Below are 21,857 nucleotides of genomic sequence, written 5' to 3'. Positions count from 1 at the left end.
TCTGATAAATCCCTCTCACGGACGATAAAGACGCAAAACAAAGAGGAAAAGGCAGCTTAGGGGAAGCGGAAAGTACGCGGAGATAACAAAACTTAAAAAAAAAACCGTATCAATAAATCCTCTGAGAGCTAACAGAAGGAACTGCATCCATGAGACGAAAAAGAGAATGTTATTAAAACAATAAAATGTAACATTCAGAAAACTAAAAAAGGTCTTGATTATTAAACACATAATAGCAAAATGAGGACGGTCGATAGAAGGAACTTTAGATGGAGCTGAGGAAATCTCTCAAAAAGTAAAGATAAAAATAGGTCAGAAATAATTAGAAAATTCACTATCTAAATTGTAAAAGTACCGGAATGAGAAAACAGAGAGTGGAGGGGAAGAAATCATCCATTGAAATAATTCAGGATTTCCTAGAACTGAAAGGTATGTTACCAGACCAGAAAAGGCCCATCAAGTGCCCAGCAGACCCTCAGGATAGCACGTCATTTAAAAATTTCAGAAAACTGGGGACAAACATAACTTCCTACTAGTTTACAGTTACACGTGAAGATTATGCAGCAGAATGGCTTTAACTACTCCACAGCAATACTAGAAGCAAGAAAACAAGCAAGCAGAGGTCTAAGAGGAAATAGTTTCCAGCCTTGAATTTGCTACCCAGCTGTTACCAACCAAGTGAGCACATAAAACGGAATTTTCAGACATAGAAAGTCTCAACCTATTTATCTCCCATGTATGCTTTCTTAAGAAGTTACCAGATTTCCATCTAAAAAAAGAGAGCAGATCAGGATGGTGTGAGATTCAGAAACAGAAGATCCAACAGAGAAGAGAGATGAAGGAGGGTGACCGGAGATTCCAGTGACAGCTGTGCACAGGAGCAGAGGTGACCGCCTACACCAGAACAGGGAACTAAACACGCCTCGAAGGCTGTCGTCATGAAGATCCCCGCAGCCACTCACGGAACTTAGTTTTCAACCTGAGGTCAGAACACTGGGACCAACCTACCCCAGGGCCTTGTCTATACTTGGCTCAGCTGATCATGAACTTGAATATTAAGTTGGTGCTCTCCCCTCCTTGGCCCGATGCTTCACCCCGTACAAGAGTTCTGCTTTGGCCTACTCCTGAGGGCTAGAGATAAGCAATGATAAATTTCGATGTAGAAATACAGAGCTGCTCACTCCCCCAACACATCCCTCCAGGCGTCTAGAACCTTCTGCATAGTACAACCCTGAGAAAGGCAGCGACCTGAACAACCAGAAGGCTGAGCATCACTCCTGTCGGGGAAAGAAGAGACATGGGCCTGGGGAGGGGCCACGGGGGCGGCCGGGGGACCAGCAGTCCGCTCTTTCTGGACTTGGGTACCTGGGCAGCCCTTCCCCGTGCTTCCACCACTCTCCTACACGTAAGATATGTTTACAACAAAATAATTTAAGAAATTAATTCTAAGGTAAATATCAGACGTGCTTTTGGTTTTTCCCGTTTAGAAGTAAATATCCAACCCATGTTCTTTCTCTGCAAACTATTGCGCTTCCTTTTGTAGAGAAAAATGTAATTGTTGGTCTATATGAAGTAGTATCTCCATTTTGTGAGACTTGGATATACTTTCTATAGAGATTTTGAGAATCTTCACATTTTCATAATATCAGGCATAAGTTATATCGTGTTTTAAAAACAGACATGGAAACCAGATTAAATTAAGCCAAGGACCATACGTTGCCCATTTCAGGCTTAGGCCTAAGTCTAAAATCATAAGATTCTCAAGAGGCATATAACTTAGTGCTGAAGAGATTGGGCTCTGAAGCTGGACTACGTGGGCTTGATTCTCAGCTCTACTAACAAGGCACTTAACTGTCGCAGCCTCGGTGTCCCCCTTTGTGAAATGGGAATAATCATGTGCTACCTCTTCTTCTAAAGGATAGATAAATAAATACAGGTAAAGCACATAAAACATGCCTAACATATACGATGTGCTCAGTAAAGGTTAGTTATTGTTATTACTATGCATGCGTGCATGGCAACCATCGTTCTGTAGAAACAACAGAAGCTATTTCCATCGGAGGTCCGTGAGTGCCAGGCCGTGCAGCTCCCGTTCTCCGGGGGCCTCCCGGTGCTCCACCACTATCACCGTCTTTCAGCCAGCCACTGCTTGCAGATGCGCTTTGGATGGAGCAGGTGGTGTTTGTAACAGCTTGTCTAAGGCTTTTCGCACCCAGGATTGAGACACGGTTCCTAACCATGGCTAACTTAGCTTGCAGGCGCGGCTGTCAAACAGTATAGCTGCCTCCTTTAGCAACCAGCTTTACAAAGGGCCCCTTCGGAGCAGAGTCGACACACTGGTGTGAGCAATGACTCACTGTAAACACAGTTGCTTGGGACTCGAGGCCACTTTGGGGTACAGGGCAGACAGCACTGCATTGGGAGTTGGGGGACCAGGTTCCCACTGTGGCTCTGTGTGACCCAGCAAGGGCCACGCAACCTCTCTGTGCCTAAGTTTTCTCACCCACAGAATCAGGCACATCACTCAGATTCAACTCTCCTAAGTCCTGGGACTCTAAGTGCATGGTGGTTTGCCCTTAAATACCATGTAATCAGTGCAGGGGAGGGAGGTCAGTCACGGGGCAGCGAGTCTTCTGAAAACACAGCCTATCATCCAAAACTGACTTCAGTGCTAGCGCCGACCTGCTTGGGCTCCCATCCCATGTCTAGGCCGGGCCTGTAACAATGTTATCACTTTTTAAAACATATGCCTAAACTAGTTCCTACTGCAGACAATTGGCAGGTGCCCAGTCAATAGATTATTCTACCAGACAGTTTAATGCACTGGCCATCGGTCAAAAATGAGGTCACTGCAATTCTATGTGCTATAACTGGAAAAGCCTGAGGAGAAACAATCTTCTCTTTTTTAACAAATAGGAACCCCTATTTCTACCCCCCTAAATTGGCCTTGCTCGGTGGATGGTTCAGGAGCAAAGGGAGATTTCGTTCAAGACCAAGTTGGCTTTGCTCTTTGACTCATCTGTTTGCCCGCCACGCGTTTCACAGCAAGTCCCCGACCCACTTCTAGCCGGCCTGAAGGAATTTCTGGCCACCGTCTCCAGATTCCTCGTCTTCCTTGCAAACCTGCAGTCGGAAAGAACGGGTCAGGAGATTCCTGTCCCAGCCATGTGGACACACGTTTTCAGTGGATCCATGTAATGTAAAGCACATGTGCTCTTCTTTAAAAAAAAAAAAGAAAAGAAAAGGTTCTAGGGATTCGGAGCTGTTATTAGCAGAGGTGGCGGTGTCATTCCGGCACGCAGGCACTCCCAGACAGAGCCGTCCTTGCCAACCTGCTGCAGGTAAGGCCTGCGCTGTGATTTTACCAGTGGTTCGTCCATACTCTTCTGTCTGGTCTTTAATGCCTCCCTAAGCATCTCCACGCCTAGCAAACAGAAAGTCCAGGAGGAAATCTTTCAAAGCCACATTCTCTTTTCGGCTGCAACCCTTCCTTCCTTCCTCCTTCCCAAGACAGTTTGACTGAACTTGCAACCTGACCCCGCCCTGGGCCAGGCCCTCCTCACAGGCACGGTGGTGTCCCTGCCAGCTGCAGCCTCTGCAGACAGAGTACCTGAGCACCCCCGCCAAAACAGGAAGGTTGGCGCCTCTCTGAAGGGAGGCCTGGGTAGTATCCATCTCCCAGGCGACTGCGATAAGAGATGAAGGGGCAGGGGCATTCCACACCTCTGGCTGCATTCCAGAGCCTTTCCCTTGTACTTTCTTCAGTCTGTTTGGTTCATTCCTCATTCATTCACTCAACAAACATCTTAAGCACCTACAGCCGTAAAGCCCTGGGCTGGAGTTGGAGACACATAGGTGACTGAGACATATCTCAGTGTCTAGGGACATTTGTGTTGTTGGGACAGGCTGCTGGGGGCAACCCTGGCACCTTGGACTGCCCTGGAGCCCCACCTCTCGGCCACGGCAGCACAGCTCCCACGAGCCAGGCCCCTGGGACAGTGTCCTGACCAAGCCGGTGCAGGGTCTGAGGAAGGGAATGCACGGGAGGTCATCTGGCCTCAGTCCGGCTCTGGGCTTCACCTCTTCCTGAGCACAAGCAAGGGCTTCCAGACTCAGGGCCACTTTCTGGACCCGAGAACGGGTCCTGTCACCCCCCCTTGGCAGGCTGGCCATGAACTCTGATCTACTGAATGAATACTTTTCACTAAATCATCAATGCTACCCATTCCTGGAACCTTCAGAAATCTGCTTAGTAACAGTCTACAATGAAATGAGTGTTTAAGTAGACAGTAACTAACTTACATCCATGTTGGCAAAGAGGGATTAAGGCAGCAAAAAGTACCCAGCATGAGTCAGAAACCCTCTTACAAGAGTTGAGACCCAGGATTCAGCCGTGGATAGAGGTAGGGGGGAAAAGGGAAGGAGATCAGAGGAGGAAACCAGAAAACACGGAGGGAAAAATGGGAGTCAGAAAGGCATGGGAAGAGAGAGAAAGCAGGCAGGAGTCTAAGAGCTTGAAATGCTACTCACTGCTTCTCATCCCTTTCGCTACAGCCACAAATCGCAGTAGAGGGTCTGCTGCCCCAACCAGGGTCCAGTAGTCCTTGTGCATTTCTGAATTCACACAACTGTCCAAGCAATCACCTCGGAAAGTGGCAGAAACTCTCACCCGCGCCTAGGGTCAAGCTGCCTGAGGCCAACAATGTGGAGCACTGACAGCCGAGCAGCCTGGCTCCCATCAGCAGGGTCCCTTTTAGGGTCCCCCTGTGCACAGGTCACCCCTCTGCTCTTCCGGGAGAAGGGTGGTACCTGACGACCTGATGGTAAGTATCAGGCTGTGCAGGGAGCAGCCTCTGTCCCAACCAGTGTCCTGCCCTGTGGGACTTGGGACTTAAATTCAATCTCAGTCAGCTGAGTCGGTCTATGGCCACTATTCCTTGTGTGGCATTTGACAGCCATGCCTTAGACACTTTAGTACCTGGTTCTGGCTCCTGACCTGGCCTAGCTCTGACCAGGCATGTGAGGGCCCAGCAGACAACAGCAGGTTTCCCCTTGATCTGAAGGTGGAGGAGCACCAGGCCACCGCCTCCCTCTAAGGGCCTGCCAGAGCCAGATGTGCCTGGAGACCACAGATCAGCGCATTGGAGTCCAGGGCTCTGGTCACATCAGCTGAGCCCTTCCCATGCAAGCTCAGGCAAGTTGCCCCTATAGGGGCTTCGACTTCCTTGACTGTAAAGTAGGAATAACCAACCCCCCCCCCCCATAGCCCTGGGATGTCTTAAGGACAAGACAGAATAACATAGGTAAAGTGCCTGACACAGAGTTGGTGCTCACGACTGTTTCTCCCTTACACCCGCACACACAATGGAGCAGGTTTTGTGGTACACGTGGCCCTCAGCAGGCTGCTGGTCAGGTGAGAAATGCAGAGGAGGAGGAGCCACTCACGACATGTTAACTGAAAAGCTCCCATCTGTGCCCTGTGCTTGCTCCCAGTGCTGGGAGCGCGTGGGTCTTGCCTCCAGGTTTCTGCCAGCCTGAGCAGCAAGGTGCTTGGAGTGACCATGTTTGGTTCTTACTCCACTGAGCCTGTCAGAGAGTGCAGCAGAGACCTACGTGAGCAGGAGCCAAGCAATGCACCTCAACTCTGGCTGCGTGATGGACTCACCGGCAGCACCTGAGCGTACAGACCAGGAGGCCCTGCCCAGGTGCTGACTGCCGTGGTCTGCATGGGACCTGGGCTTCTTCCTTCCCCGAGGCTCCTCTGGTGCCTTTTTAGTGCAGGCAGGGTTGGAAGCCCCAAGGACAGGGGCTGGGAGGAGAGGTGGAGGCTCTCATTTAAAGGGCTCATCAGCCCTGGCTGGCATAGCTCAGTGGATTGAGCACAGGCTGCAAACCAAAGGGCGGCCAGTTTGATTCCCAGTCAGGACACGTGCCTGAGTTGCAGGCCAGGTCCCCAGTGGGAACCACATGACAAGCAACCACACATTGATGTTTCTCTCCCTCTCTTTCTCCCTCCCTTCCCCTCTCTAAAAATAAATAAATAAAATCTTTTAAAAATATAAATAAAGTGCTCATCAGCTTTCCAAGAAAACACTGGACCAGGAAGGGGGCTGGGAACCAAGGCCTGTGTTCTTGGAAATCCCGTCACCTCTCTGGGTCACCATTCCTGCACCTGTCCCATCCCCTGTACAGGGTCGTCTGTGAGGGTCACTGAAGCAATGGGAGCAGCAGCCCTGCCGCACAGCACCACACGCTCAACCACCCCATAAGCAAAATTCAAATGCCAGGACGCCCCAAACCACTCCACACGGAGGAGTCTGTGCTTCCTCCCAGTGCCTCCTCGGGCAGGAAGAACGGCTGAGCAAACTGGCCTGGGACGAGGCTCCAGCCTGAGAGGCCAGAAAACAAACAGCCAGCATCATGACTCCACACTGAGGCCATCCTGGGCACTGCAAGTATTTCGGGGCAGTCCTTGCCCCCTTGGCCTGGAAAGCCCTTGCCCCCACCTGTGCACAGCAGGACTGAACTAGTGGCATCAGTCCTGTCAACTGAGAAGCCGTGTTTAGAACATGCGCAGTGGAGCAGTGACTCAGAGGGATAGCGCCGCCCCTCGAGCACCCGCAGCGCAGCGAGTTGGGGGAGCAGGTGCTTAGCTGGGGGAAACACCGCCCTCTGAGAGCACGCGCAGCAGGGCGTCATCATCAGCATGTGCTTCTCGAGGTGGCACAAGGCAACATGTGTTAATCAAAGGCAGGTGCGGCGTTGCATCACGCAAGAATATGAAAGCGAAGGCCTTCGAACAGCCGAGAAAGCCGAGAGGGAGAGAAGGGCACCTGCTGCTCGGTGGACCCTGCTCTAGCTGAGTCTGAAGCTGCGGTAGATGCTGCCTCGACAGACCCTGACCGGCTGCCTCTGGACCGGGACTGGGATCTGGACTCCTGGGACTCGAGTTTGTGACCCCCAATCCTCTCGTGCGATGTTACCGCTGGTTGTTTCTGAGTATTAGTGTTATTATAGACTTGGGTTGAATCTTCATTAATAAAAGCAGAGTGAACAGCATAGTCATCTGTGCTGACTCACTGTTAGTCCTTGGTGCCAGCGATACCTGTCGGGCTGATGGCTGTTTAGGTGGCCCAACACATTGGGTTCCTAAGGCCCAGGTCAGACAACCCAAGTGGGAGGGGTGGGGGTGGTTGGAGGGCTGAATTGTAGGGAAAACTATATTGTGAGACATTTGCTTGCAACACCACCACAGGGGAAAAGGAGAGTGCAAGGAAGGTTCTGGAACATGCCTGGCTGGGAAGATGATGCTACACACTCACAGTGGTAGCCGGGCCTCTGTCTTCACCTCAGGAGCAGCACAGGCCCCAGGGAAGGGAGCACCTGGGCAGACAGGTGTTCCGGAGTCAGGTGTCTACAGTCAGGCCATCTTCATCGCCATCTTTCACTTGGTGTGTCCATTTCTGCACAAAGATTTCCAGAAAGCTTACCACATGCCAGGCACCCTGTAATCCAGGAAGACCCCGAGCCTCATCCTCAGTGTCTACAAGTGCAGGCCAAATACACCTGCCCCGGACAAACATTTATGTGTCTAGTACATCCTGAATGTGACAGGGAACGGTCCCCTGAAGAGACTCTGGGGCGTGCTCTTGGGTTAAGAATATTGATCTTTAGCTTGCCCACTTGTATATTTGAGATTTGTCAGAAGAGGTATTTTTTAAAAATTCAAAACAGTGGAAAATGCCTCTTCTGGTGAATTAAATTTCATCTTAATATAGAAACATGGTTCTGTTGGCCATGAAATCAGTACACTCTCCCCAGACAATTTCAGCCCATCCTCCTCTCCTCCTCCTATGACTCCCCACCCTGCTTATGCCTTTTTCTCCAGCCCTGACCGCACTGCAGAGCTCTGGGCCGCCACATTTAGCTGCCTACTAGTCGTCTCCACGTGGGGCTTTGCTCAAACTCTCACTAACTTCACCCTCTCCCCCACCTCCGTTCCTACCGCCAGATTCCTCCCAAATCCCAGTGCGTGAGGCCACCAGCCAGCCAGCCTCGCGGGCCATGTCTCTTCCCTCAGCTCCGTCCCTGCCATCCTCAGCGCCCTTCACACTGGCCCTCCCTGCCCATCCCCAGAGGCACTGCACCGTTGCCTCTCCAATAAGTCTCCTGCCTCCGTTCTTTATCCTTATCTCAAGCCATTGATTTTCCACACTGTGGGCAGAACAGATTTTCTAAAACATGAAACTGACGGCACACTTCCCACGGCCCTGAAGCCAGAGCCACGGCCCCTCGGAGCAGCAGAGGAGGCCTTCCCAGAGCCGGAGCCGGCTGCTCCTCACAGGCAGGGCGCTCCCATCTTCCCCAGCACAGCAGGCTCTTGGGTCTTTGTATACACTGTCCTCACTGCAAGAGGGACTTCCTTCCCTGGGTCCTCTGGCTAAATCCTGTATTCCCTTAACACCCAGCTCAAGGTCACTCCTTTGGAATACCTTTCCTGACACTCAGGCTGGATTACAAGACCCTGGCACTCCCACCAGGTGCCCTGTGTAAACCCCCATCCCAGTACTTGTCACTGCTCAGTGACTGTCCATTCACTTGCCTGTGTCTCCCACGACACAGCGGTTAAAGTGAGTGAAATGGCTCGGTATGTCATAACATAGGGGAATAGTGAAAATGTTTTGAGTGAGAAAAGCAAATTGCAAGTTGATTCATTCATCTACCATTAATATTTATCCAATGACAGGGTGCATTCAGTAGAATACAACGGATATAAAATGCTGAATAACAGTAGAGACTGAATATGACTCTCTACATCTGTCAGGAAAATAGGATCATGTGGGAAGGACATACAGCAGCGGCAGAATACTGGCCACCTGGGGGAGAAGAGAAAGTGGGTGAAAGCGTAGCTTCAGTTGTGTCCATAATGCTATATTTATTTTTATTTTTAAAAGAGATCTAAGGAAAAACTGGCAAAATATTATCCATTAAATTTGGGGGGTGGGAAACGAGCATCTGTGCTCATTTCAAATACTCATTCCTGTGTATTTGAAATATTTCATTAGTATATTTTTTAAACTTTTAATGAGGAACCAGGCTTGCAAATGCCCTCGGTAACATCCCTGGGGCCTGAGCAGCTTCTGCGGCCACTTACCCAGCCAATCTGTGTGGGCCCAGCAGCCACAGAACTAGGGTTTCAGTGACTTTCAGACAGGCAGGAACGCAAACCAAAAATGTAAATATTTTTATCCTCCTTTTTACCGATGAGGAAACTGAGGCTCGGAACATCTATCCTTGCTCAAGACTACACGGAATCCTGAATCTCAGTCCATGTCTGCATACACAGCCTCCACTAACTATTTCACCGACGAATGAGAACAAGTTAAGCTGGGCATGGTGAAAATAATTCTAGAAATAGAAGCACAGCTGCATTCACATGCATTTATAAACCAGCGAGTACACATATTTGGGGGAAGAAGAAGGTTCAGAAAGGCGTGAAACTAGAAAATATAAGCAAACAAGCAATTTAGGAATAGACCACGAAGCTTATTGCGTTGGATTTTGTCTTATTCGCAACAGAAAGCTACTGGAGATGTTTAAACTGGGGAGAGACATAAGCCAAGCACTATTCTAGGAGAGGTAATCTGGCTTCAGCGCATAGGAGGGGCTGGTTGCCCACAGGAGATAGGTGGAGCCGACCGAAAGGAAGATCCCGGCAGGATAAATTTAGATGGGGATAGCATCTAAGTGGCCCACATAAAAAAAGCATCTGCTGACCCGAGGTGAGAGCTGCAGGGTTGAAAAGAATAGGAGGGTTTAACTAGGCAGAGAAATAAACGTTAACCCCATACCTTCCAGGCTTGGTCAAATGCAATGGACATTCAGAAGATAAGCTAATTATTTGCTTATTGTTTTTTGTTTTTGTTTTTTTTTTTTTGGGGGGGGGGGAGTAGGGCAACAGTGAGGAGGAAAAGGCAAACAAAGGGAGGAGGCAGAAATTCAGGACTTCGGCTTTCTTGTCTTTAATTCAAGGTGATGCTCAGACATCCAATGGGAGCTGGTGACATGGGTGCTCAGTTAAAAAAGCTGGAGCAGCCCTGGCTGGTGTAGCTCAGTGGATTGAGCGTGGGCCTGTGAACCAGACTATCGCGGTTCTATTCCCAGTCAGGGCACATTCATGGGTTGCAGGCCAGTTCCCAGCAGGGGCCAGTTCCCAGCAAGGGGTGCGCCAGAAGCAAGCACACATTGATATTTCTCTCCCTCTCTCCTTCCCTTCCCTTCTAAAGATAAAGAAATAAAATTAAAAAAAAAAAAAGCTGGAGCAGCAGAGTGCTGACAGGTCCCCTCCGAGGAAGGGGTGACCGAGCCTGTGGTTCCCCTGCTCACAGGAGGGGACAGGAAGACTGAGGAGGAAGCCAAGACAGTGTGGTATCCTTGAAGAGACTATTCAAATCAGCATAGGTGATTGCTGTAAAATGGATGTTTGTGTCCCCCTAAAATTCACATATTGAAACCTAATGCCCAATTATGAGGGGGGGGCTTTTGGGAGGTGGATTAGGTCATGAGGGCGGAGCGTTCTTGAATGGGTTTAGTGCCTTAAAAATGAGGCCCCAGCGAGACTCCTCACCCTTCAGCCATGGGAGGACCCTTCAGCCATGGGAGGACCCTTCAGCCATGGGAGGACACAGCGAGAAGACGCCATCTGAACTAGGAAAGGGGCCCCACCAGACACCAAATCTGCCAGCGCCTTGATCTTGTACTTCCAGCCTTCAGAGCTGTGAGAAATAAATGGCTGCCATTTATAAGCCACCCAGTCTGTGGCATTTTGTATAGCAGCCCAAATGGACTGTGACAACAGTCAACAGTGCAAAAGGGGTCAGGAATAAGAAGTGAGCGAAGGTTCTAGATTTGGAGATCACGAGGTCAGTGGGACCCCAGGTAGAGCAATTGCAGCAGGGGGCGGAGTCAAGCATGCTTGACCCATTTTTTACACGGTTCCTAAGCAGCGGTCTTGGTCTTCTTACAGCCTATCACTAGCCACCTGCGTTGGCAAGCAGAGCCAGCTCCTACCTGCTGAGCTCAGCATGAGGTGAGCCTGTGCTGGCGCCTCTCGCCCAGGGTCCGGGAGCCTCGCCTGGCCGAGGCTGGTGCCAAGGCAGAGCAGAGGGTGCAATACGGGCTCTGGAGTGCAGAGTAGGACAGCATCATGCCAGGCAACAGCCTCTTTAAATAACCAAAAAGTTAAGCTTGGAAAGGCATAATTTCGTTCTAAATGTAGAATATAGAATTAAAACATGCCACATGTTGCCTTATTTCCTAAATTATATTTTCTCTGTATTTGCCTGACTTCTCTGGCAATAAAATAATTTTGGCATGACACTTAGCTTACATTAATGAAAATATAACCATACGAAAATGACATTTTAGGAGGTCAAAGCCAAATGAATGCTGGAGAATGCCTTGTTTCAATTAAGTTGTCATGCTATTTAGCGTTTTACGGTAATGGAGTGCCCTGTCTCCACAGGGCTGTGCACAGTGATGCTTATTTTGGAAGAGACAGGAAAGGAGGTGGGGAAAGGAGCAGGAACCCACTGCCTATGTGCAGACTAAGGAGTCAGGAGGTGAGGAAATGGAGATGATGAATAGGACCCACTGTTATGGGGACTTTGGAGATAAAATGAGAGATGTGATGTAGTGACTTGAGTGGAGGGAAGGAGGTCTCCGTGACCCCTCTCCCCCACCTCCATCCCGCCCCCAGAACTGTGGCAGCCAGGCAAGCCCCTGGCTGGAGGTTGGAGAATTCTCTGGAGAATGTGAACTGCATCAGAGGAAAGACCTGCATAAACTGACATCGGGAAACTTTCGCCAAAACAGCCCAGCTTGCCACGGGATCACCACGGTGACGTCCTCCTGCCACGACCGCCGCCCACTCTGGTCGTGCATAGAACTTCCAGTCAGCCTTTCGATGCTGCCTTTATAGTGAATGAATGACCACGGACTACCAGACCTTTGAAGAAAGTCTGCAGGAAGTAACACAGAAAACAAAACGAGATGACAGGAGCAAAGAAATCTGGGATAAAATAGACAACATAAAGAGCAGAAGAAATTTCAAAAGAAAATAAAACCCTGATCATTTATACCCTGAACAAGTCAAAAGAGGATATTATACCCATGAAGCAAAAACAGGATGTGATTTTGAAATTAATACTTGGAGAACAAAGAGTTCTTGGAAATTAAGGAGAGCCAAAACAAAAAAAGTCAGTAAAAAGGCTGGAAATAAAGTTGAGGAAGTCTCCCATAAAGTACGGTGGGGGAAAAAGAGATAAACTATAGGAGAGAGATTAGAAAAATAATAGTAACAGAAAGTTCAGAGCGGGAGCTAGCTCCAACATCCAACTAGTCAGAATTCAAGAAAATAATTAAAAATTTGAAACTGCAGAAAACAAAGGAGAAGAAATTGTCAAAGAAATAATTGAAAATTTGAGATTAAAATGCCCAGGCCAGTGAATAAAAGTTTTCACTGTGCCCTGGCTTGTGTGGTTCAGTGGACTGAGTGCAGGCCTGTGAACCAAAGGGTTGCTGGTTTGATTCCCAGTCAGGGCACATGCCTGGGTTGTGGGCTAGGTCCCCAGTAGGGGGCACTAGAGAGGCAACCACACATTGATGTTTCTTTCCCTCTCTTTCTCCCACCCTTCCCATCTCTTAAGAAAATAAATAAATAAAAACTTCTTAAAAAAAGTTTTCATTGTGAAATTTTAGAACCTCAAGGGCAAAGGGAAGTTCCTAAGTATGGTGAGGTGAAGACAGAGGTTACCCATCAACGGCGGAAACCAGAACAGGCTTCAGACTGCTGGATGTCCCTGGAAGGCAGAGCAACGATGACTTCAAAATTCTAAGGGACAATTAGTTTCAGCTTAGAGTTTTATCTCCCACCAATTACATATGAAAATGGGAAAGTGACTTTTTCTGTGATAAACAGAAGGGGATGATTTGGCACCCAGACAATTGGGACCAAGACCTGGGAGCAGCAACGGCAGGTGCCAGCGCTACAGCTGTGAGCCCGCCCGAGAGCGTGTATCCAGGAGAAGGGTGGTGAGAAGGGCGTCTCTAAGAGAAGACACAGCATAAGAAGCACTGGTAAAAAAATGCCCATAAGTATCTGAAAGCTCAGTAGAGAATTTCTTTAAAATGGTGACACAAACCTAGAAAATAAAACAGATCAAAAAATGACTGTAAAATGGTGACACAAGCCTAGAAAATAAAACAGACCAAAAAATGTGTCCCCAAAAGGTCTGCCCACATCCCAACCATGAGAACCTGTGAATGGGACCTCATTTGGAAAAACGGTGTTTACAGATGTAACTGAGTTAAGGATGTTGAGATGAAATTATCCTGGATTATCCAAGTCGAACCTACTTTCAGGGACAAGTTGTCCTTATACACAAGAGGAGGAGAAGGCCACGTGAAGACAGAGGAGTGATGCGGCCACGAGCCAAGGAATGTCTGGAGCCACCAGATGCTGGAAGAGGCTAGGATGGATTCCACCTTAGACTGTAGGGAGCTAAATTGGCCAACACCTTGATTGCAGAATTCTGGCCTTTAGAACTGTGAGGGAACAAATTTCGGTTGTTTTAAGCCACCCAGTTTGCGATTATTTGTTAAGATAACCCTAGGAAACTAATACATGGAGTAAGCTTAACTGCAGGAAAAGTTAAAAGATGTACAAAAAGAAAGCAATCAGAGTATAAAATTTGGCTCAAAATGAACATATGTGTGTGTGTGTGTGTGTGTGTGTGTGTGTGCAATTTTAATTACCTATAAAAATTAACTTAAAAGGACAAATGACATAGGAAAAAATTTTCAACATATATAACAAACATTATCTAGCATTAATAAAAGCTAAGCTAGTGTTTGTTTTATATTGAATCAAATCATTAAAAGGTAAGACAACCTGCCCTAATGGGTGTGGTTGAGTGGATGGCATGCCAGCCTGTGAACTGAAGGGTTGCTGGTTATTTTCCTGGTCAGGGCACATGCCCAGGTTGTGGGCCGGGTCCCCAGCTGGGGGCGTACAAGAGGCAACTGACTGATGATTCACTAATGCATCAATGTTTCTTTCCCTCTCTTTCTCCCTCCCTTTCCCTCCCTCTAAAAAAAATGACATATTTTTTTAAAGTAAGAAAACCTAAGCAAAAAAATTATAGATTACAAACAGGTAGCAATAAAAATATAAATAAAGTTATCCTAATTAATGACCACCTTCTTATGCCACACAAAAGAATAAATTTAAAGTGGACTAAAGAAGTTCTGGCCAAGATTGAAGTGTAGGTAGAAACCCTTCACTTCCTCGCACAACCAAAAGGAGTATAACAACCAGTCTAAAATCAGTAAACAACCAGAAGTGCCAGAAAGTCAAACTTCATGGAACTCTGACAGCTACAGAATTAAAGAAACAGTCAAACAGAACAACCAGACCAGATAAGGTGGTGGATAGAGAGAAACCATGTGGGCGGGGCTGACTTAGGGGAAAACTGAGACTCAGAGCTGGCTGTGGACTACGGTGGTCACTTTGGTGAGAGAAACTCCCAACCTCACATGAGAGTTCATTGAAAAGTGTGCTAGAGAGGACCAGGCAAGCTGTATTGTTCCCTCTCTGGCCCCTCCCCCACAGGCAGCACAGCAGGTCAGCAAGGGGGATTGCCCTCCCCTGTTGAAAACATAAGGCCCTGCCCTCTTACAACTTAACATAAGCCCTGAAAAAAGAAATAGAGCCAAAATGAAAGAATAGAGCAAAACCTCAGAAAGAGAGTTAAGTGATAAGAATATAGCCAACCTATCTGCGGGAGAATTTAAAGCCCTGGTAATCAACATGCTCACAGAAGTGATTGAGTTTGGTTGAAAAATGAAAGATACCAAAAATGAAATAAAGCAAAATATTCAGGGAACTAATAATGACAGGAAAGAAACAAGAACTCAAATCAACGATTTGGAACAAAAGGAAGAAATAAACATCCAACCAGAACAGAATGAAGAAGCAAGAATTCAAAACAGTGAGGAGTCTTACAAACCTCTGGGACAACCTGAAATGTTCCAACATCTGAGTCATAGGGGTGCCAGAAGGAGAAGAACAAAAGCAAGAAATTGAAAACTTATTTGAAAAAATAATGAAGGAAAACTTCCCCAATCTGGCAAAGGAAATAGAGTTCCAGGAAGTCCAGGAAGCCCAGAGAGTCCCAAAGAAGTTAGACCCAGGGAAGAACACACCAAGGCACATCATAGTTACATTAGTGAAGATTAAAGATAAAGAGAGAATCTTAAAAGCAGCAAGAGGAAAGGAGACAGTTACTTACAAAGGAGTTCCCATAAGACTATCAGCTGATTTCTCAAAAGAAACCTTACAGGCAAGAAGGGGCTGAAAAGAAGTATTCCAACTCATCAAAGGCAAGGACCTACATCCAAGATTACTCTATCCAGCAAAGCTTTCATTTAGAATGGAAGTGCAGATAAAGTGCTTCCCAGATAAGGTCAAGTTAAAGGAGTTCTAATTATATGAAAGCCCTAATTATATGAAATGTTTAAGGGACTTATCTAAGAATAAGAAGATCAAAACTATGAATAGTAAAATGACAACAAACTCACAATTATTAACAACTAGACCTAAAAAAAAGAAAAAGAAAAAAACAATGAAAACAAATACTAAGCAAACAACTAGAACAGGAACAGAATCTTAGAAATGGAGATCATAGGAAGTATTTCAGTGGGGAGGGGGAGGGGTGGAATAGAGAGGAAAGGTACAGGGAAGAAGAAGCATAACTGGTAGACATAAAATAGATGGGGAGAGGTCAAAAACGGTATAGGAAACAGAACTCAAAGAACTTATATGTACAACCCATGGACATGAACTAAGGGGGGGTGCTGGAGGATCAGGGGGTGCAGGGTGGAGGGGGGATAAAGAAGGAAAAATTGGGAAAGCTGTAATAGCATAATCAATAAAATATACTTTAAAAATGGATTAAAGATTTAAACGTTAGACCCAAAACCATAAAAATTTTAGAAGAAAACATAGGCTGGAACATCTTGGACATTACTTATAGCAATATTTTTGTGATATATCTCCCAGGCAAGGGAAACAAAAGAAAAACTAAACAAATGGGACTACATCAAACTGAAAAGTTTGGCTCAGCAAAAGAAACCATCTACAAAACAAAAAGACAGCCCGCTGATTGGGAGCATATATTTGCTAATACACCTGATAAGGGGCTAATATCCAAAATTTATAAAGAACTTATAAAACTCAACACCAAAAGAAGAAAACCCACCAAAAAAGCCAATTTAAAAAATGGACAAAGGACCTGAATAAACACTTCTCCAAGGAGGACATACAAATGGCCAATAGACATATGGAAAGATGCTCATCAAAGAGATGCAGATTGAAACCACAGTGAGATACCACCTCACACCAGTCAGAGTGGCCATAATAAACAAATCAACAAACAAGTGCTGGCAAGGATGTGGAGAAAAGGGGAACCTGTCTGCACTGTTGGTGGGAATGCAGACTGGTGCAGCCACTGTGGAAAGCAACATGGAGATAGCTGAAAAAAATTAAAAATGGAACTGCCTTTTGACCCAGCAATTTCATTTCTGAGAATTTATCTAAAGAAATCCGAAACACTAATTCAAAAGAATATAAGCATCCTTATGTTCATTGGAAAAAAAATTAATGAACTACTAAGCCATGAAAAGACATGGAGAAACCTTGAATGTATATTGCTTTGTGAAAGAAAACAGTCTGAAAAGTTGCTTATTATATGATTCCAACTCTAGGACATTGGAAAAGGCAAAACTTAAGAGACGGTAAAAAACAAACAGTGATTGCCAGCAGTTCGAGGTTGGGGCGGGCAGATAAATAGGTGGAGCACCGGGTACTTCGTAAGGCATTAAAACTGTTCTGTATCGTACTGTGATGGCAGATGCATGTCATATGCATATTTGTCAAAACCCATAAACCTATGCAACTCAAAGGGTGAATCCTAACCTAAATCATGAACTTTAATTAATAATAATGTGTTACTGTTGGCTCATCAGTTGAAACAAATGTACTACACCAGTGCAAGGTGTTAATAGTGCAGAAAACTATGGCAGGGAGGGAGGCTGTGGGACCACTATCCGCTCAATTTTCTGTAAATCTGAAACTGCTCTAAAAACTGAAGTCTACTAATTTTTTTTAAAGCAGCACTAATCGATGAAGGAAAAGTGGAAATCAAATAATACAGCCACCCATAATCTCAGCAGAAGGACAATCGCCATAAACACGCAGACATAATTCCTTCCAGTCTTTCTTCTAGCCTTTTTTCAAATGTCTATGTATATGGCATTTTTTAAAGGAGTTGAAGTTATTCTGCTAAATTCATTCTAAAAGTTTATGATCTAGTTCAAGTTTGGGTTTTTAACCGCAAAGAAAGTAGCCCCATATAAAAAATCGGTGATACCAAAACCAGATTATTAGAGGGGCTAGTTGCTATGGGAAGGATTGAAAATAAATTTCTTTTCACACTACACCCTGCTAATGTAATGACCAGAAGGAAGAAGAAATATTTGGAGTAACTTAGAAGAGCAGCCAAGAAAAGTTCTAATCAAGAAGGAAAATACATCAGCCCTGTGCGGTTTCAAAGAGGCCAGAGCATCTGTCTGCAATTTCACTAATTACGCCCATCCAACCACCATCTACATGGAGGGGGAAAGCACCCAGGAATCAGGGAGACAAGTGGACTAGCAGACCCTCTCCCTCCTTCACTGGCAGTGTGATGACCAGACAGGCAGCGGGTCTCCCTCAGAATGTGGCTTGTCTGTCTCTGCAGGGCAGTGCAAGGCCAGGAAAAATAAATCACCCCTTCCCTCCCATGAAGATGCTCCAACTATTTAGCAAGCTGCAAGGCCCAGGCTTCAAGTGATCTGTTTGGATTCTGTGTTGGACCTTAGCACTGGAGTGGGACCCCTTCTGCACATGCTGGGTCATGGGGCAGCCTGGAAGGCCTGGGGTTGGAGGGAGTTAGGTGCCAGAGTCATGGGTAGGGGACACTCAGGGAGTTCAGGGGAGTGACTACTTTCTAAAAGAAGAATTTTAATGTATGAAGAAGTGATAAGGCCAGATCGGTGTGTCATACTAACTAAATTCTGACCATTATTCAACCAACATTTTAATGAAATACAAGCCTCAACAGAATTCATGTCAGGGGCAGCCCTGAGGGGGCAAAGCAGAACTGCTACCATGAAAAGACAGCTGGGAGTATGAAGACAGGCCCCGCCTGCCACTCAGAGAACAGCTTGGTTTAGAGTCTCATAGGTCTAGCTGCATTCCCAGCTCTGCCATGTATCACCATGAATTATATAATCTCTGAGCTCCAGTTTCCTCATCTGTAAAATGGGTATAACTGTTCCCTCATGAGGTTATGGTAGGGATCACATGACATCAGCCATATGAGGTGCTAACAAAATACCCAGCATATTGCCGCTCAGTCAAAAGCAGCTGCCATCCCCATCACCATTAGAGGTGACTGTGCTGTGGATCAGTTTTTTTTCTTTTCCTCTTCCTTTTTCCTTATTTTTTAAAAATTTTAACACAGCTGGTGACCTCATCTCCCTTGTGTCCATTCCAATGTAGATGCCTGGTCGCTACTGCCACATAAAGACAGAGCCCCTGAAGTGTGAATTATCAGGCAGTTAACTTTTTTCTACAGCATCCTAGGAATAGCTCTGTACTCTGGAGAGAGAGACTTTTTGATGCTTTACAAACTCAAATCGGAAAGCTACTAAGTCATGGCCAGTCTGGGTCCAGCCTTTCCATTCAAAGCCGGAGGACTGAGGGTGAGGCTGCGCAGCACCCCCAAGGCTGAGGAGACCCGGCTTGAGCAGCAACCCTCCGTCGGCTACCAGCGTTTGACGCTGATTCCCAGTGCTGCAGACTGTACCTGGCTGCTTATTTTCTTTCTTTAAACTTAGTTAATAGATGCACGTTTTTACTTTGAAAAAATTTTTAATAAACCAAATTATAATCAAACCTAGATGTGCCTCCATCCCCCCAAAATGACAATTGTTAACATTTGCTATATTTACATCAAATCCTTTTAAATAATTTTTAAGTATGACAGGTAAAATCAAAGTCTATTTCCTTTGCCCAGAGCTATTTTTGCCCACACACCTAATCACTATTGTGAATTAAGTGTTTATCTATCCAGTTCAGTTTTATTGTCTTACTGAACTGTCTGGTTTTTATAATAGAGAGAAAAGAGAAAGAAACCTGGGAAATGCGCTAAGTGAAAACATCTATGTGAGGAGGGGCTTTTGTGCCCCTGCAGCTGCCCCCAGGCACCCACTGCCCGGCCCCGGGATCGGCACACCACCCCACGTAGAACACTCATGGGTGGTCTTGCAGACCCCCATCTATAGAGACCAGTGCAGACCCTGTAAGGCCATCTGCTGAACTCCCAAGGCTTACCTGGGTCCAGGTGTGTGAAAGAGCCCACCACGAGGTCCAGTGTGGACACGGCCAGCAGGAGCAGCAGCAGCAGCTGCAGGCGGATGATCCATTTGACACCTGCTAGGTTAATCCCCAGCAGGGCCAGAAGCACCGCAACTGAAATTCCTCGCACAGCCCAGATATTCCTGAGGCTCAGCAAACCTGAGATGGATTCAGCGAAGCCAGTGATATACATGGCACCTGCAACACACTGACAGGCAGTTCTCGGTAGGAAGAGTCAGCCAGAGAGACAAGCACCAGGAGCCTGCTGGCAGGGTGGCGGGGCGGGCGCTGAGGACCCTGCTCACCCTTGCCAGCATGGGCCCTGGGGACAGTGAAGGGTTAAAAGAGCCCTTCCACAGGGAACCCTGCCCCGGCCAGCTGTTTCTTCTCACCCACCTCTCCACCATCGTGCAGAGGGGAGAATGAATACCTACCCCCAAGCCTGGAGCCGGCTGATCTGCAGTGGTAACTAAACTGAAGAGATTATGACGAGAAGAAGATGGGGTTCTGGGTCTAAGAGACATCTGAACTTCTCTTTGAGTTACTCAAGAAGTAAACAGAGAACCAAAATGCTCAGGGTTCCGTCTCAGAGTCCCGAAAGGGCACCGAAGCAAACCTAGTTTTCTCCATTTCTTCGTTGGTCATTATTATTTAAAAAATTATCTAAAACTTGGAAATAGAAAATGAGTGGGCAGTACATCCTTTCGATGTTATACGGAACAAAGTCCAGTTTGTACCAAGGACTATCTAGGTGAATGTATTTAGTTCTACTCAGTTTACTATTGATTAGAGATATTAAATGTCCCAGAATTAGTGGTTACATGGTAACTCGCAGACTTTTTTCCCAGTAGAGATGCAAATAACTTCTGTCCAGTGGCAGAGGTAATCCAAAAGATTCAGATTTGCTGTCCTACAGGACATTAATCGGTTTTGTGTCTAACCCAGCAAACTTACGCTCACATTTATTTGTGAAATTGCCTAAATTTTAATGCATGGACTTGCTCCATAGTCACCCAGGACCCATTCCTAGCATCTCAACTGCTCTTGAACATGTTAGTGACTCCTTCATTAATTAAATGAGTTAAATAAAATCTTCAGTACATTTTATTTTATATTTGCCCGAGAGTCATAATTTTATTTTTAAAGAATTTGAAACATGACTTTAAACAAATATTTGAAAATAACATCAGCCAGCCTTATTTCCCAGAATCCCTCAGCTGCCTGTTCTCACCAGGTCCACCTCATCACCACCCCCCTGGCCAGTGGGTCAGTCTCCTCACTGGACACCGGACCTCTGCCCTGGCTGTTCTCAAAGGGAGGAAACTCTAGTCGGGCCTGCATCAGGTTCCTCCTTTCCCATGAAGCCATTATCTGAATAAATATTATGCTTAATACAATCAGTTATCTGGTTCCATATCTGATTATTTAATGTATATACGCTTTCCTCCCCTGCCACCACCAAGAAAGCAAACATCCTAAAAAAACAAAAATGTTTGTGTTGCTTATACCTCTTAAAATACCCTGCGTTTGCTAAGTAAATTGCAAACATTCAATAAATACTTTGTAATATGTTCACTGTATGTGAAGTACTCTGGGAAGCCAGCACCATTAAGTTCCAGCCTTTTCTGTAGAGACCAGAAAGACCATACAATTTCTGTATTTGAAGGGAGCTCACAAAGAAGGCCCCAGTCTTTGCTGAGATTGGTTCATGTTGCAACCAGACATAACATCATTGGCAGTGCTTCCCAAGTTGAAATGAGGCATTTCCTTCTATATGTAGGTAAAGAGGGAAACCCAATAAGTGCGGGGAAAATACAATCAACTCTGAGATGGAGATAGAGATGCAATGAGAAGAGAGGGGATAAGATGAGATGAAACGAAAGTACTATGTTTTCCTGCATTTGTCTCAAACTCAAACTTACTCTTGACTAAATACCAAGGTGTGATGGGGATAGTGATGATGTTTCATCAGCATTTGGGCAGGTCACAGGACTCTTCGTGGTCAGATGTATCAGGGTTTAAATAACAGATGATAAAAATGGGGTAATGACGACTGTTTGTATTGGCACCTACTTCCCAAGCACCCGATGTCTCTGACATGCAGGACGCCGGAACTTCGACACGGCCATTGCGTCTGGAGCTTCCAAACGGACTGTTTCTCTTTCCAACTGGAGAACAGAAGTTGCTCACGTGAAGCAGGCCAAGCAGTAAACTCTGCCTCCTGTTTCCAGGAACTCCAGCGCAGACCCTCTCTTGGGTTTGTACCAGAAATGAGTTTTTGGCTCAAAGATGCCAGTAACAGAAAAGAAGAAAAGGCTTTTGAAGGTGTGTGGAAGAG

At 46.3% G+C, this 21,857-nt stretch overlaps 1 protein-coding gene across 1 annotated transcript in view; it reads right to left on the bottom strand.

Annotated features, from left to right (window-relative positions):
- The window catches only part of SLC12A8 (solute carrier family 12 member 8), a 157,154-nt gene that overhangs the window by 87,842 nt on the left and 47,455 nt on the right, over positions 1–21,857 (bottom strand). Inside the window, exon 4 of the mRNA XM_037132450.2 lies at positions 19,496–19,727. Coding sequence (XP_036988345.2) covers positions 19,496–19,727 — 232 coding nt within the window. The remainder of the gene's footprint in view (positions 1–19,495; positions 19,728–21,857) is intronic.

The sequence above is a fragment of the Artibeus jamaicensis genome, unplaced genomic scaffold (assembly GCF_021234435.1).
Source record: "Artibeus jamaicensis isolate MK-2021 breed Jamaican fruit bat unplaced genomic scaffold, CSHL_Jam_final contig_793, whole genome shotgun sequence".
Classification (NCBI taxonomy): domain Eukaryota; kingdom Metazoa; phylum Chordata; class Mammalia; order Chiroptera; family Phyllostomidae; genus Artibeus; species Artibeus jamaicensis.
Note: the sequence above shows the minus strand (reverse complement) of the source record. Positions and strands in the feature narration are given on the sequence as shown.